Source organism: Lissotriton helveticus, chromosome 10 (genome assembly GCF_964261635.1).
Source record: "Lissotriton helveticus chromosome 10, aLisHel1.1, whole genome shotgun sequence".
NCBI classification, from domain to species: Eukaryota; Metazoa; Chordata; class Amphibia; order Caudata; family Salamandridae; genus Lissotriton; species Lissotriton helveticus.
The window spans coordinates 832,325,628-832,341,856 of NC_136071.1; the positions used below are offsets into that span (position 1 = coordinate 832,325,628).

At 43.5% G+C, this 16,229-nt stretch overlaps 1 protein-coding gene across 8 annotated transcripts in view; it reads left to right on the top strand.

Moving 5' to 3' along the window:
- C10H10orf67 (chromosome 10 C10orf67 homolog) overlaps nucleotides 1-16,229 on the top strand; it is a 2,166,521-nt gene that overhangs the window by 369,327 nt on the left and 1,780,965 nt on the right. For 4 of the 8 annotated variants that reach the window (XM_078664370.1, XM_078664376.1, XM_078664375.1 and 1 more), the window contains exon 5: nucleotides 7,180-7,278. The exons of the other annotated variants lie outside the window; for them this stretch is intronic. In XM_078664370.1, coding sequence (XP_078520496.1) covers nucleotides 7,180-7,278 — 99 coding nt within the window. The remainder of the gene's footprint in view (nucleotides 1-7,179; nucleotides 7,279-16,229) is intronic. 8 annotated transcript variants of the gene reach the window in all.

A 16,229-nucleotide genomic window follows, 5' to 3' on the forward strand; every position in this document is an offset into this window, starting at 1 on the left:
CAGCCTTCTCACAGTCCTGGAGGATACCACTGTGCGGACTCCAATACTCTTTCTCAGTCTCTCCACTGAATCAAGCAAGATACCCCAGAAATCTCACATTGATCATCTAAGACAGTCATCCATTCAAGTGACCAAACAGTAGGCTAATTTTCATATTATTAAACATTCAGTCCCAAGTCGCCTTTGTTGAAGGAGATCAAGAACTCTGAGGAGACGTTCCAGGAGTCCTAATTCTCACTGTATGAGACATGACTGGTGAAAGGCCTCAAGATGTCACTCCTATCCTCATCCACATTCTAGAGCACGCCCTTCAAAATCTACTCATCAATTGAGAGCCACGTAATGCTCTAGATCCACTCATTGCTCTAGATTACACCTTCCTTACTCTTCCCTTTTTGATTCACTTTAGTCAGGCTGTATTCTCCAGTTCCTATTCACCTCCAGAGAGGGTTTCTCCTATAGCGATGTCATGACTCGGGTTTCTGCAGAATCATCATACCTATACCAACATATCAGCCAAAGACGTCAATGATCTTTGAAACCCTGCATCGCCATTTAGCTACATAACCTTTGCTTTCTTTGGTTCCAGGCCATTAGAGCCTATTATGGAGCTGTTCCTGAAATGTGCTCCAGCATGCCTGTGCTTGCCGCCAAAAGACAAGCAGCCTGAACAGGATCTGTTGGCCCTACAGGCAGAGCATCTTTCAGATTCTGTTATCGTGTGTGCTGCGACATAGTATGACCTCCTGAAAAGAGTAATAAAAGGAACGCAAAAGAAAAAAGTTCAGTTACACATCTGCAACTTCCATGAAGATGGTTACTACTGCTGCCCTACTCCGGCATTAGGATAGTTTCCCCTGAGAGAATCTTCAACGTTTCCACGAGAAACCACTTTATGAAGGACTTTTCAGAGGTGTTACAAGAAGAGATGATCGTTTCCAACCAAGTAATGAGTGCTGCTTCTGAGTCAGTTGATCTCAAGAAAAAAAGAGTACACAAAATACCAGCACAAACTGTACAGTAGGCATAATTCGCCAAGCGAGAGTTCAAGTCCCTCAGTGGCCACAACAGTATCACTAATATCAGCTGTCCTACCAACCTCAGATGTCTGCAAAAGTGTGATATGGCCATCAAACAACAGCTACCACAGAAAATCCTGCTACCGCTTCCCCCTCTTCTGTGCTCCAGTGTGGAGGAAGTATCAGCAATTATCTGGAAAAAATATCAAAATACAGATGAGTGTTAAATGTCATGCAAAATGGCTATTTTCTGAGGTTTCGTTCTCCATTCACCCCTCCAAAGAAAACATTTCAAAACTATCAAGAGTTACTCCAGCTGCAGATGAGCACCTTTCTGATCAAAATGGCAGTGAAACAATTTCCTCATTCTCCAAAAGAAAAGGGAATTTACACCCATTACTTCTGGTTCTAAAGACAGGCCCAAGCAAGAATATTGTCTCATTCTCAACCAGAGATGAACAAACAAATATACAAATAAAGAGAAGCTTTGCATGTTGGTACTTCATAAAATCTAACAATCCCCATCAAGACGATTGGATGTGTGCCGTAGATTTCCAGGAGGCCTATTTATATATACCATTTCATAAAAACATCACAGATTTCCACGTTTTCTTTTGGGCATGCTGCACTTTTGTCCCTTTTGGTTTCCAGTCAGATCCACAAACATTTTCAAAGTGCATGGCAGTAGTCGCTGCACACATCAAAGCAATTACATTTTTTGTGTATCCTTCCTTGGGCAATTAGCATATAAAAGCGTTGGCATCTCAGGAGTCCTGGCATCATTAAAACATAACAGTCTCTGTACTTCAGCAGTTAGCTCTCAGAGTAAATCCTTTCAAGTCCAATTAGTCTCAGTTCAGTCCATTCATCCCCTGTTAATACACAAAAATAGGCAAGAGCGTATTCTTCAGAGGAGAGACTGTCTTCTATACTTCCGAAGCAGTAGGAACTTCTAGGGATTAGATATTCGATGGTCTGCCAAATGTATTCCCTTCTGGCTCTATAGCATCCTATTTTTTTTGGTACTTAGTGCGTGGTTATAGATGGGATTGTGAAAGCAGTGTCTTGAAGATCAGTGGTGCCCGCTCTAAGACAGTTGGGAAGACGAATTGACTCTTTCGTAAGCTGAAATTGACTGTCTTCCATGGTGGTGTCGAAAAACTAATCTCGACCTAAATGGTGTTCCTTTTAATCTGAACAACCTGCCGTCGTCCCAAGCCATCATGCATCCTTGGTTGTTTGATAAGCTGACAAAAGGAGAAGTTGTATCACTTCACCCAGCTGGAGTTGATGATAGTCCATCTGGCCCTTTTCCACTCCGATTAAAAATAATATCCCTGCTTGTTCAAACACAGTACAAGGATGGTGCATTACATCAACAAGCAGGGAGGCTTAGTATTCAGAACTCTGTTTATATAAGTGCAGGCAATTTAAAAATTGTTGATTACAAGAAATGTGTGCATCACATTTACCTGGTGTCCAAAATGCAGAAGCTGATTTTCTCAGAACAGCAAATAAAGAGAATAACAAACGGTTTTAAGTGGCACATTACTACACAACCTCTTTTGTGAATGGTAAAATCCACAAATAAACTTATTTAAAAAACACAGAAAACAAGAAATGCCCATGTTATGCATCCGGGTTGTACCAGTCAGGCACTCTGAAGAATACTCTTCTGATCAGTTTGTGAAATAAGTTTATGTTCATATTCCCTCTAATCCTGCTGATTCCATCAGTAATCATCAAACTAAAGAGAGACAGAGTGAGGATGATCCTCATCTTTCTTGTGTAGCCATGGCAGTGGTGCACACCGATCTACTAAATGTATCGAAATGACTACACAAGAAACTACTGTGCAAATAGGATCTTCTGTTCAAATTCAGTGACCAGACCCTGTATCTCAACATTCCATCATAAACTTTGCAGTTTTCTCCTGAACTGTTGCAGTAAGAACATTGAAATCTTCTGTTAGATTGCATGAGCATTTTGAAAGAAGCAAGACGTCCATTCGCTAGACTATTACTCTTTCAGATGAAAGACTTTCTACCTCTGTCATAGACAAAAATACAACTATCCAACCAGATATAAAGAGGAAGCGGTACTCCCATATCTTCTTAATTAGTCTAAAGCTGGGTCCCAGTTTTCTTCAGTAAAGGTATATCTAACTGCCTTTGCTGCTATAGAAAGAGTCCTTCACAAACCTTGGTTTTGAAATCCCAGTTCTAAATGAATTTTTAGAAGGAATTAAGAAAGTTGTTCCATCCTTTAGGGGACCTTTGCATAATGTTTCTACCATTTAAACGTAGTTACAAACCTACTTTATAACATGTGTCCTGCAAGACACCTTTTCAAAGGGTCACATCTTCTGCCCACAGGGTTAGTGAGATTCAGGCTTTGTACTGGAAAGAACCACATACAGTCTTCAAGAAAATAGAGTTGTTAAAAGGAGCTATCCTGGTGGCGCCACTCTGTTCCAGCCTCAAAAGACCCTCTGAACGTGAAAAGCGAATGTTACTCACAAATGTATGCACTGGCATTATATATGTTTTTACATGGCTCATTTAGGGGGTCTAGAGCTTTCTCTTGGTGTTTCACCAAATACCTCCTTAACTGTTAAACAACAACTAGGTTAGAGGTTTCAGGATTCATGCATTACAGATGGTGCCAAAACAAGATATACCTTCTAGACTTCCATGATGACTGTATGTGATCGTCTAGGCATTACACCTCAGCCTGTGACCCTTGTACCTCAAGGCACCCGTAGGCCATCTAGGAGGAGGAGCCCTAGTGGAAGTCCTCTCCCAAAAGTAAGGGAAGGTTCTTAAAGATCTTCCTGGTAAGAAGCCAGACTTTTCCTTGAAATTAGGGAAACTCCTGGTGCCTAAGAATATATGACCAGAGTTTCCGGTCTCTCTGCTGATCCCTGCACAGGTCAAGGCCTTCTGCCTACTGAAGCGAGATCTGTTCTGGATAACTCTGCAGCCCTCTGGGCTACTCCCCAAGTAGGTCCCTCTTGAATGCTTGAGAACTCTTAGAGGCTATGACCCAGATGTCTCACAATCCAGCCTTCACACGCTCTGTACCTGGTTCCTAAAGGGAAGACGAAAATGGTTAGGGCTGTTCTTTGGCACTGCTTTCAATGTCGATAAGATCAACACATATGGAGCTGGCGCCAGCCAAGGAGCAGATGGGGTACAGAATCATGTGTGTGGCATAGAGGAAGGACAAAGCACATTTTAACGATGAACCACATTGTGATACCTGCCCATCCCCTAAAGGTTAGCTTGTTTGTCTAAGATTTTTAGTCCAAATGCCTTGATTATGGAGAAGGAATATAGCCGCTTGAAGGATGACGATTCAGAAGTTGATCATCCCTCCCACTTTACAATACTGTTGCTGGTGTGTACTTGCACATGCAAAATGGCAGTAGCATAGATACTTATTCAGAAGGGGACATTATCTACTCTTATGACCCTGACATAGCGAAGTTCTCATCTTCTACAGCAGTTATGTGAAAGAGGGCAGATGCCTTGGAACTTACTTTGCCTTCTGTGTAAATGAAGTCCAATACGTTGATGGAATTATTGCAATGTTCCACAGGTTCAGCAGCGCCCATGCTTTCATTAAAAGATGTTCCCTTGGCTGCCTGGACGACACCATTTCTGGGCCCAGCAGATTGCTAGAATCCATATTCTTTCTTCTCTTGACCTATGCTTTATATCCTACACAACCAGGGAGAGTATCATTGTTCAGGCATCTTCTTCAAAACAGAACCAAAATGTCCTCCTTATGGCTCCCCTGGACAGTGAATCCAAAACAACTGATACCTTCAGTTGCAAAGTTTTTAACTCTAGCAGCTTGCTGCTCCATGTGGCTAATGCCACCTCCGTTTTAGGCCAAAATGACCTTGCCCTGTGGTAATTGCTAAAACTTGGAATTGTCAGGCCGCTAACACAGATGAAGAAGGCATTGTTCGATATGGTGAGTAATAATTGAATGCATCAAAACAGATCCTTAACTGTGGTTTTGCCGCCAGGGACACTGCTGCCCATGCAGAGGGCGCAGCTGTTGCACAACATCAACATTCTTGGATGTGTTCCCCAGGATTTTCACTGGATGTCAAGGCTGCACTTGCGAACATGCCCTTTGACAGAGAGCAGGCAACTCCTCCTTAGAACGTCCCAAGAATAGCACAAGTACAGATCACACCTTACATTTAACCTCCCATTTACTGCAGTTTCACCAACAGAATTGAACGTTACTCCAAGGCTGTACAGTACCAGCAATAGCAGTTATTTCAGCCTATTCAAACAGCACAACAAATATATTACTCTTTTTATGTTTGGGGTGGATCTAGGGGGTGTCACCAGCAGCAGATCCAGTGCCTATTATCTTCTGGTGGCTGTGTTACCTCAAGCCTTTTCTGACTGTCCTCTCACCACACCATTTTCTGGTAGGGGAAGGTCTTGTATGTTGTCACTTAATGAAAAATGATCATGACTGACTTCTTGGAGATCTGGCTGATCCACCGGGCTGCACCTTTCCATTCCTATCCATCCCATGAGGCCCTCAAGAAGGATGGAGGCCTGAGGTCTATTGTGAATCTTCGCCTTTTACATATGTTTATCAAGCAGAACAGGTTCAAGATGCTGTCCCAGATCCAAATACTGTCCGCCTTGAACACAAAAGATTGATTGGCGTCCTTGTAACTCCAGGACTCCTTACTTCCATCTTCTAATTCTCCCCAGCCACAGGAGCTACTTGAAGTTCACATGGGACCCCTAAACTGTCAGTTAGGGGTCCTTCTGTTTTGGACTGATGACAACATCACATGTCTTTATAAAGGTACTGGTTGTTGTGGGAGCTTTGCAGAAGAGGTCGGGAGTCCATGCATTTTTGTATTGGGGCAAGTTGCTGGTGAAAGCGGAGGGCCGGATGCTGATCCAGTGAAGTCTCCAGAAGACAATGAATTTCTCCTATAACCTGGGCTTTACCATCAATATCCATTATGACTAATATTAGAGCAGGGCTCAACTCAGACCTTATGTTATGTTAGTTGCATCTCTAGAGCTCAACATACACCTGTAGATGTCTTAGCATTAAGGAAAGAAATTAGAAATTGCCTTACAAGATGAAGATGGTTTTGGGACTTTTTTTGTCAAACTTCTTTTTATTGTGAAATTTTCATTGAGGCTTGAAATACATTCATTCACATAAGATTTGGGACCCCCTCTATGGTTAATTCAATTGACCGGGGATAAGAGAGGACACAACACAACTAGTACTAGTAGAGATCCCCCGTGGTCAAATTATACTTTCACATATGGCATAAACTCACAAAGTCAAATCCAGACCCTTCAAAAAAGGATTACAGGTACAACAAATGTTTTTTCTTATTTCATTTTTTGCATTTTATTTATTTTTTTCATATTTGTATCAAAAATATTTTTCATTTTTTTAAAAAAGTTTTTTGTAGTTGAATATATGGCTTGTCACAAACATAATTTAATTCATGTTATGATACTCATACAATATATTTGAAAATCTAAGTACCTTACAATAAAATGTAATACCCTGTACAACACACACCAACCAACATACACACTAGCTCATACACACCACTAGACAATTCAACATTCAGACTTGGAAAAAAGGAAAAAAACTCAGAAAAATTCAGAAGAGACACAGAGGTAAACCCATTTCTACAGCTGAGGTAGCACCGATATTAATTGTGCCAGAGTAACGCCAGGTCTACGCGCGTTTCGGCGGATTTAACCACCTTCCTCAGGACCACATCAAGTAGCGATAAACTCTACTTTCTTTACTGTGTGCACAGGGTATCATATAAAAGCACCCAGCTCTATCCACTTTCTTTTACTAATGGATGGTAGTTACTTCTTAGAATGTACAGACGGTATAACTTTAGCGCCCTCGGGTTATACAACTTGCTTCGTTTTAGGGACTGTCTATTCACTGGGTTGATTTACAAAGCGGTTCAGCAACTTATACCACTCGGTTCAATGGAGATGAACGAATGGTTATATTCGCATTTACAGGTAGGCGAGGCTCATGTTTTCATACGGTTCTTGCTTTTATATTCATGTCTTATTTATAAGTGCGATAATGATTAAGATCGCTTCCTTATCATTTGTATTTCCAGGATCTTTCTGTGTTATCCAAGTCAGCCTACAAAGTTTCCCAGCCTCACCGACCGAACTCCGATCCGCTGGGTGTGTTGTACAGGGTATTACATTTTATTGTAAGGTACTTAGATTTTCAAATATATTGTATGAGTATCATAACATGAATTAAATTATGTTTGTGACAAGCCATAAAAATTTTTTTGATACAAATATGAAAAAAAAAAAAAAATGCAAAAAATGAAATAAGAAAAAACATTTGTTGTACCTGTAATCCTTTTTTGAAGGGTCTGGATTTGACTTTGTGAGTTTATGCCATATGTGAAAGTATAATTTGACCACGGGGGATCTCTACTAGTACTAGTTGAAATACATTCATAACATGAGGACACACATTTCAACTTACATTGCTTTTGCAAAATACAGTTTTCCTAACATTTCAGCTCTCCCTTTTTTGCTCGTATTTGCAGTGTTATCTCAGCAATCCCATACCCATCCCTCCCCTCCCCCTTCCCTCTCTTATCTAAACAATAAGTAACTTGGGTAAGTAACTGAAATGAAACTAGGTACTCAAAAGTATTTGGCTGTGTTGTTGGCCAACAGGATTGGCACTGGATCTGATAAGGCTGCAGGTCTACTGTGCTTCGGGGATTGAGTGGGTTCTGAATAAGGGGGTGGTTAGACTTGAAAGAGGTGCAATGCTCAAGTTCGTGATGGACAGGTAAGCAGTGGTATGCCTTTTGAGAGGTAACTTATTAGGGGCTATTAATAAAGTTCCTTGCGGTTCACGCCCAAGCCTTGAAATAAAACTAGGCACCTGGCCTATATAAGGACAAAAGGACTGCAGCTTTTCTGGAAAAGGGCTCTCCTGAACTTAACAAAGTATAATACCAGAACTTTTGGAATTTTAAGCTATACGGATCGCTCGATTGTTTTTTAACAAAGAATACTTGCACTAGAATGTTTTAGAATGAAATGATAGAAAATGTATCCATACATTAAGAGCCTTGAGGGCAGCACTTGATTTTATAAAATGTATTGTTATGGTTTTAATTAACTGAAACAATAACATTTTCTACTACTACTACTTATTAGGGGTCTCCATGTATACTCAAAATTTTGGAAGCCGTCCCTGAAGATATCACTCATCCGTTCCATTGTTACTGCCTGCCAGAGTCAGGCATGCCATTGGGTCAGAGTTGGGGAGTTGGGTTTCTTCCGCATTGCCACCACCGCTGTCTTTGCTGCACCCAAGCATAGCCAGAGTATACCTTCATCTTCTTTTGTTTGATATTTCAGTGATGTAGGTGTAAGCCCCAGCAGTGCAAAAATCGGTGTGACTGGAATTGGGTATCCCCAGATTTCTTTAATTTGTGTTAAGATTTTGACTCAGAAAGAGCGAATCCTCCGGCAATTCCATCTGATGCGGTGGAAATAGCCCAACAGGCCGCATCCCCTCCATCATCTCTTGGGAGTGTTTAGGAAGTATTCAATTTTGTTGAATAAAGGTACCAGTCATATAGGATTTTATAATGTGTTTCCCAGAGGCTTAGTGAGTGGTTATACCTGTGAATGTCCTGCCACAACTCCCACCATTCTTCTTCAGTGATATTGTGACCTAGTGTTTGATCCCAAAATGTCATATGGTGGGGCAGTTGTGAGTACATTGTGTGGAGGAGGAGATAGTATAAAAATCCTATGATACCCTTAGTACCAGTGGTCTTTTTAAAAAGTTTTCTAGCGTGGATGCCGCCCGTATGTCTGGTTGCTGTGCCCAATGGTGCAGTTGGTTTTAGCAGAAGTATTCCCCTTCCGTGAGATTGAAGTCTCACTGACAGTGCTCAAACGTGAGTATATCGGAGTTGTGAAAGAGGTGCTATAATGTTAAACACCCCCCCTCCTTCCATATCTCAAAGTATCCCGGACATGCTGCTGAGGGGAATGCCAGGTTATAAGGAATAGGGGTAAAGGGGGAGGGGAACGTTGTCAGAGCTGTCTTCCGAAGGACCTTGTCCCATACTCTCAGGGTAGGCCCTGTTGGAGTGCCAAGGTATGCGTTGAGGGGCTGGTCCTTTTTCGGTTTCCACAAGAGGTCCCATATGACTCTACCTGCGATTGCACTATCCATGTGTTGCCAGTGCTTATCTGACTCTCTTTGGGACCATTCAATGATAACTGAGTTGTGCCACTTTATGGTAAAGATTAAAGTCTGGGAGTCCTAGCCCTCCCTCTGACCTGGGTTTTCGGAGTAATTCAAAGGGGAGCCAGGCACATTTGTTTGGCCAAATAAATGCATTGAGTGTAGTTTTTGAGCCCCCTCTGGTATTCGGTCTCTAGCTCTATGGGCAAACTCTGAAATAAGTGGAGTAACCTAGGTAGTACCACCAACTTGACTTCATGGATCCTTCCAAGCCACGGTAGGTGCATCGCGGCCTATCTCTTTAAATCTGTGTAGGAGTGGTGGATAGTTAGCTTGAAAGAGCTGTTAGATCGTAGGTGTTAGTTTGCCCAAAAAAGTGAGGCTTCTCTTTGCCCATTGGAAGGGTGTTGTTGAGGTTTGGGCCTCTATTTCTCTATCTGGTAGTGTTTGATTGAGCAGGGAGGACTTTGCCATATTTATGGGAAAGCCAGCTACCTCTTCGAATATTTGAAGTTCAGATTGTAGGGCATCTAATGAGTTTTGTGGATCCGTCAGGGGGAGCAAAATATCAGCTGTGAGTAAAGAGATCTTGTGGTCCTATGTTCCGAAAGTAATCCCCTTGATTAGCGCGAACTGTTGCTGCAAGGGGTTCAGTACTTCAAACAAAGAGAAGATGTGAAAGTGGACAACCTTGTCTAGTTCCTCTTTCCAATCTAAAGGGTTTTGCGCTCACTCCATTTACCAAGACTCTTGAGCTAGGCTCTGCATAATTTGTCCGGATCATGGTGAGGAAGGTCTCCCAAAAGCCAAATTTTGGCGAAGAGAAATGTTCAGTCTACACAGTCAAATGCTTTCTACACGTCCAGGCCAGGCATGACCGCCGGGATGTCTTTTTTTGTGACCTTCTCTATTAGGTGGATGATTCTTCTTACATTGTCATGGGTTTGTCTCCCCTTGATAAACCCCGATTGGTCTGGGTGAATTAATTCGGGCATAATGTCTTCTAACCGGGAGGCCTAGATCGTAGAGTACAGCTTTGCATCCAGATTTGGTAGTGCTTTGGGGCGGTAGGCACAGCAAAGTGTTGGATCTTTCCCTGTTTTAGGGATGACTGGTTATGGCCTCACTCATGGATGCTGTTACCCATCCTACTTCTGCTATGTGATTGAAAAGAGAGGTTAAGTGTGGGACCAGTTCTAAGCTGATTGTTTTGTAGAAGCATGCCATCAGCCCATCCAGCCCAGGGGATTTAAAAAGCTTTAGAGAGCTTATGGCTCACTGTACCTCCTTCTCCCTGATTGGCTCTTCTAGTTGCTCATTTTGAACTGCTGTAATTTTGAGTAGGCCCAACATATCAAAGTAATCTAGTTCACCTTGGGCGTTTTTGGGCGCACCAGTATTCAGCAATGTATAGAAGTCTCCAAAAATATTTGCCTTCCCCAGTTCCGATGTCTCCAGATCTCCCTTGGGGCCACAAATATTCCCAATGTATTCTATTTCACAACTGACCCGTAGGTGATGCACTAAGTGGGCTCCCACCTTGTTGCCTAATGTGTAGGATGTTTGTTTCAACCTTCAAAATGTCAGCTTGGCTCTATTGGCATAGATTGCGTTTAACTTCCCCATCACAGCTGGCACCTTACGCTGAAGAACTAGAGTTGGGGTCTGTTTGTGCAATTGTTCTAAGGTGTGTAGCTCTGTCTCCAGTTTTAAACCTTCTGTGGTTCGTTGTTGGTTAAGTGCCGCTATACAGTGACCCCTCAAAATCACCTTGAATGCATCCCAGGTGTTAGAGGGAGATATATCCTGGGGATTCTTCAAATGAAAGTATTCGGTTATAGTTTTCTGCAATTCATCCCTTGCTACTCTGCTGCGCAGCAATGGGTATGGGGAGAACCATTCGGTGAAATGTGGCGCAGGGTCCCTCCACCCAAGAGAAACTACTACTGGTCCATGATCTGAGATAATAATTGGGAGGATCTCAGCTTTACAAACCTCTCCCATTAGGGTACGGCTCATGAACACGTAATCTAATCTCAAATAGGAGCGGTGTATGTGCAACAAAAAGGTGTAGTCTCTATCCGTTGGGTGAGTCTCCCTCCAGACGTCAACCAAACCCAGATCCTGTATTGCCTGTTTCAATGCCTTTGAGAAGCTGCCCATGAGGGATCTGTGTGGGTGTGTGGTGTCGGGTCCCGAGTGCCAGGTAATGTTGAAATCACCCATGAGGAGAATCTCCCCTTCTGCAACCCCCCCGGTAGTGACAGCGCTTTCGTAAGTCATGCTGCTTGATTAGTGTTTGGGGCATATATCGCTACTATTGTGCACATTTTCCCACTAATTCGTCCCTTCCCCATAACCACCCTTCCTTCTTTATCAGTTTAACGCCCTCAGGTTGGAATATCAACGTCACATGAAACAGTGCCACACCATTGTGCTTAGTGAGACTAGAGGATTTATATATTAGGGGGTGTGTTTTATGTTTCAGGCTATGGTCTCCGGATCATTTAAGATGAGTTTCTTGCAGTGCCATGATATGATAGTGGTCGTCCGTCAGATATTTCCTCGCTCTGTGCCTCTTGGCTGGGGCATTAAGCCCTCTCACATTCCAAGTTAGGGTTGTAACCACCATCCTCATGTGTGGTGCACCGCCCCCCAGCCCTCTTTCTCATTACTGTTCCCTTCTCTAGCCATCCTGTTGCCCCTCCCCCCACTTTGCCCTGTAGCTCACCATCTGTGAGTACTTTACATAGTCCCCAATTCCTGTGACTTTATACTGTGAGTACCTAGAAAGGAAAAAAGAACAAAACCCCCAATCCAAATTTTTTGGGACAACAGGTCCTGATGATAAACTAGTATACTTCTGCATTTTTTTTAAACATACTTTATTGATGACTTTGACATTTCGTACAATGCAATGAGTATCCTACAGAAACAGTCTATTGTATTTGTAGTAGTTACAGCATACATGTTACATGCAAATTCTGTATATTTCAATCTATGTGATATATAACAAAACCAAGGACAATGTTCTTCAATGACATCGTTGGCACTAAAACTTTGGAGTCCCAGTATAAAAATTGTCAGTATAAAGCCTTTATATTTCCAATTAACAAGAAGAACCTGTTCAACCGTGTCCCCCTTCCTCTCTAGCCCGCCCAACTCCTCATCAGTCTTACTTCAGCTTCCATGGTAATCAAGATAGGTCTCTAGAGGTGCTTAAGGGGTCGCTGGGAAGTTGTTTTTATAATACCTTCCTCCAGCATTGTAGGGCAGTCTTCAGTAGGGGTGGGCTATCTGTAGGAATCTTGGCTCTAGGTAATAGTAGTGAGTGCAACTCGCCCTGGTCTAACCTATGTGGCGTAAACTCAATATCCTGCATATTTCTCCCCGCAGTCCAGTACGATAGCCACTGGAGCTGACTGGCTTAGTAGTAGGCCCTCAAGTCAGGAACTCCCAGGCCGCCACTTCAGGTCTCCAGTTGGAGCTTCCGCAGGCTTATTCGTCTGTGGCCTGTGCCCCAGATAAGGTTCACCAGTATAGTATTCAGTGTGTTAAAATGGACTGTGGAATAACCACGGGCAAGTTTAAGAAATATTATAATAGGTGAGGCAGCATCACCATCTTCGAGATGGCGACTCTCCCCATCACTGATAACAGCAGAGATGACCAGAAGACCACACTGGCACGAAGGGCTGTTATAGCTCGTACTATGTTGCCTTCAATTTGATTCGCCTGCGTTCTGTAGACTTGAATGCCTAAATATTTAAAGGTGGTGGGGGCCACCGGTAGGGCGTAGTCGCCAAACTGCAGGTTATTTGGGTATGGTGCTTCCTGAAAGAAGTAGGCTGTAGATTTCCCCGGGTTTATAGCCAGACCCGACAGGCATTCAAAATTGGCAAATACATCGGGAAAAGGGGTATTGTCAGCTTTCAGATCATGTAAATACATGAGTATGTCATCTGCATAAATTGATATTAGGTGATCTACACCACCATCAATGGGGATACCGAGCTGGTCCGTCAAACCTCTAAGTGCTATAGCCAGGGGCTCCAGCGCGAGCACAAACAACAGGGGGGATAGTGGGCATCCCTGCCTTGTACCCCTATCAATAGTATATTGATCTGAGATGTAACGGCCTGTGCGTGCTCTGGCTGTGGGGGATGTATATAATAAGCAAACCCATTTGAGATAAGTGTCCGGGAACCCAAAACGTTGCAAAGTCGCAAACATGAAGTCCCAAGACCCCTGTCTTGGGCCTGCCTGCGGTCTAGTGCTATGCATCCCGCAGACTGGTAAACATGTGGAGTGGCATTCAGTACATAGTGTAACCGTCTGGTATTAAGGGATGTGCTACGGTTCGGTAGGAACCCACATTGGTCACTGTGTATGAGTGTAGTAAGATATGGCTGTATACGATTAGCAAGGGCCTTACTTTAAATTTTATATTCAGTGGCGAGCAGGGAAAGGGGTCTATAATTAGACAGCTCTAAGCCATCACGTCCCGGTTTGGGTATCAATGCCACCAGTGCTTGCATGGTGGAATGTGGTAGGTGACCAGTCTCAAAGGCTACTTTGTATACTGATTCCAGTGTGGGTACCATGGTCTATAAGTAGGTATGGTAAAATTCAACTGGTAGTCCATCAATCCCAGGCGCTTTGTTACGATTCAGACCCTTAATTGCAGCTCGAATTTCTTGTTGAGTTATGGGGCCATCTATGTCTTTTCGTACGTCTTCGGGGATTACCGGTAAGGGGAGATCCTGTAAAAACTCTGCTATAGAAGGGCGCTCCACAGGAGTAGGTGATGCGTAAAGTGCTCCAAGGTGATCATAAAAGGCTGCGTTTATTTCTTTTTGTGTATGGACTATATGTCCCGTAGGTGTACGGATTCTAGTTATGATTGGCGGATCTGGTCTTTCCCTCACTATGCGGGCGAGCAGTTCACCTGACCTGTCCGCCTCCGTGTGTTTCCGTTGTAGGAATGCTCTATGGTCTATTGTCCGCAGTGTCCGTAGTGTTTCTTCATGGTCTATATGGGCAGACTGCAATGCTTCTTTTTTGTCTGGGTCTGTCACCACCTCTCGCTCAAGTGTATCCAACCGTTGTTCGATGTTCAGTAAACGTTGGTGTGTCTCCTGTCTGGCCCCTACCAACGGCCCTAGCGACGCCCCCCGTACCACCGCTTTCAGGGTGTCCCATTCAATTAAATTAAAGGAGGCTGTGTTCCAATTTTTGGCTAGTCAGTTATTGTGTTGGAAAGAGTTGTGCGAAATGGAGCATCTTCTAGCAATTGTGCATGTAACTTGCAGGTGGGCACTGGAGGGGGCACATTACCCCAGTTAAGTGTGAGCTCTAGAGGGTTATGATCGGAGAAGATTTTTGCTAGATATGGGGACTCGCAAACCTTAGTGATAATGGATCTAGAGCAGAGGAATCTATCAATTCTGGTATGGAGACTGTGTGCTGAAGACTAAAATGAATATTCTTTGTGGGTAGGGTGGAGGCATTGCCATGCATCAGAGAGTGCCCATCCATCAGCCCATGCCGTGAACTGGTTGGCCAATTTGCTAGCGTTTGTACCATGTAGGGGTGGATGTGACCTGTCTAGGGCAGTGCCCAATGCAGCATTCCAATCTCCTCCCAGTACCCAGGGGATACCATGCTGCTCCTAGTCTATGCAAGAAGCAGTCCTGATCAAAGCTAGGGGCATAAACGCTGCCGAGGACCACCAGAAACCATCAAGCGTTACTTTCAACAGGATGTATCTCCCTTGGTCATCAACTTGGCGTTCTAGCTCAAGAAATGGGACCCCGTGGCGTATCCAAATGGTCGCACCTCTGGCAAAAGCCGAATAATTAGTAGAGTAAATCTGTTCCCTCCATTTTTTGCACGTTTTTTGTGTTTGACTCAGTTAAATGGGATTCTTGGAGGAACGCTACATGTGTCATGCCCCTGAGGAGATTTGCATTTATATGATGCCATTTCTGAATTGCCCCCAGCCCACGTACATTCCATGTGATTAGGTTGTAAGACCCTAGAGTGTTAACAGTCCAAGGAATGTCACCGTGTGTAGTGTGGAGCTCCAGCGCACGTGGAGCCAGTAGACCAAACTCGACCAGGAGTCCCCTTTCCCCGAAACATTAACAAAACTTGGCTCAGAGCCTGAACTACGCTGGGCCCAACAATAGTGCACAAGCAGTACATAACGGATAACGGTGCATACGCTGGTAGGGAGGCGGCCGCCCCTAGTCATGGTCATAGTAATTCATTTATTTATTTATTTTATGCATTTGTATGGCGCTCAGCTACCCAACAAGGGTTTCCCAGCGCCTTAGTAAGGTCCGCAACTTGGCGGCTCTACTGAGCCCTGCCCTGGGGGGTGTTATAATTAGATTTTTCAGGGACAGTATTCCCGTCTTAAGCAATCAATTTTAAGAGAATTCCGGTGTCCCCACAAAAACATTGCTCAATTCGCATTTACAGAGGTGATCAATCTATATCACAGTACCAAACAATTCGAGCCCTCTATATTAATAAACAGGCTATAGCAGGGTGATAATGTTCATGTGAACAATTTTGAAAAAAGGATATGACAGTCTGTGAGATGTGGAGTCCGTGCTATCTATAGAAGCAAATACCAAAGAATATTTCTTGAGGCATTGTAGACTAGTTGTCAGTGTTCAGTTATCAATTATATAATCCGCTGCCCGGGGTCTAATCGTGGGGAAGAGAGTTATACTGTGTTTGGAGTCTGAATTCAGAGTGCTTTCCTCTGGATCCATGGGGATTTTGTTTGAATGTTCAATGAATGCACCGGCAACCGCAAGGGCCCCTTCCTGGTTGTGACGCTGTTGTTCGCACGTTGGACCGTTGCCGCCTTTACTCTGGTTGGAGTTCTGGGATCGATTGGAGCCCCATTTAGGGAGT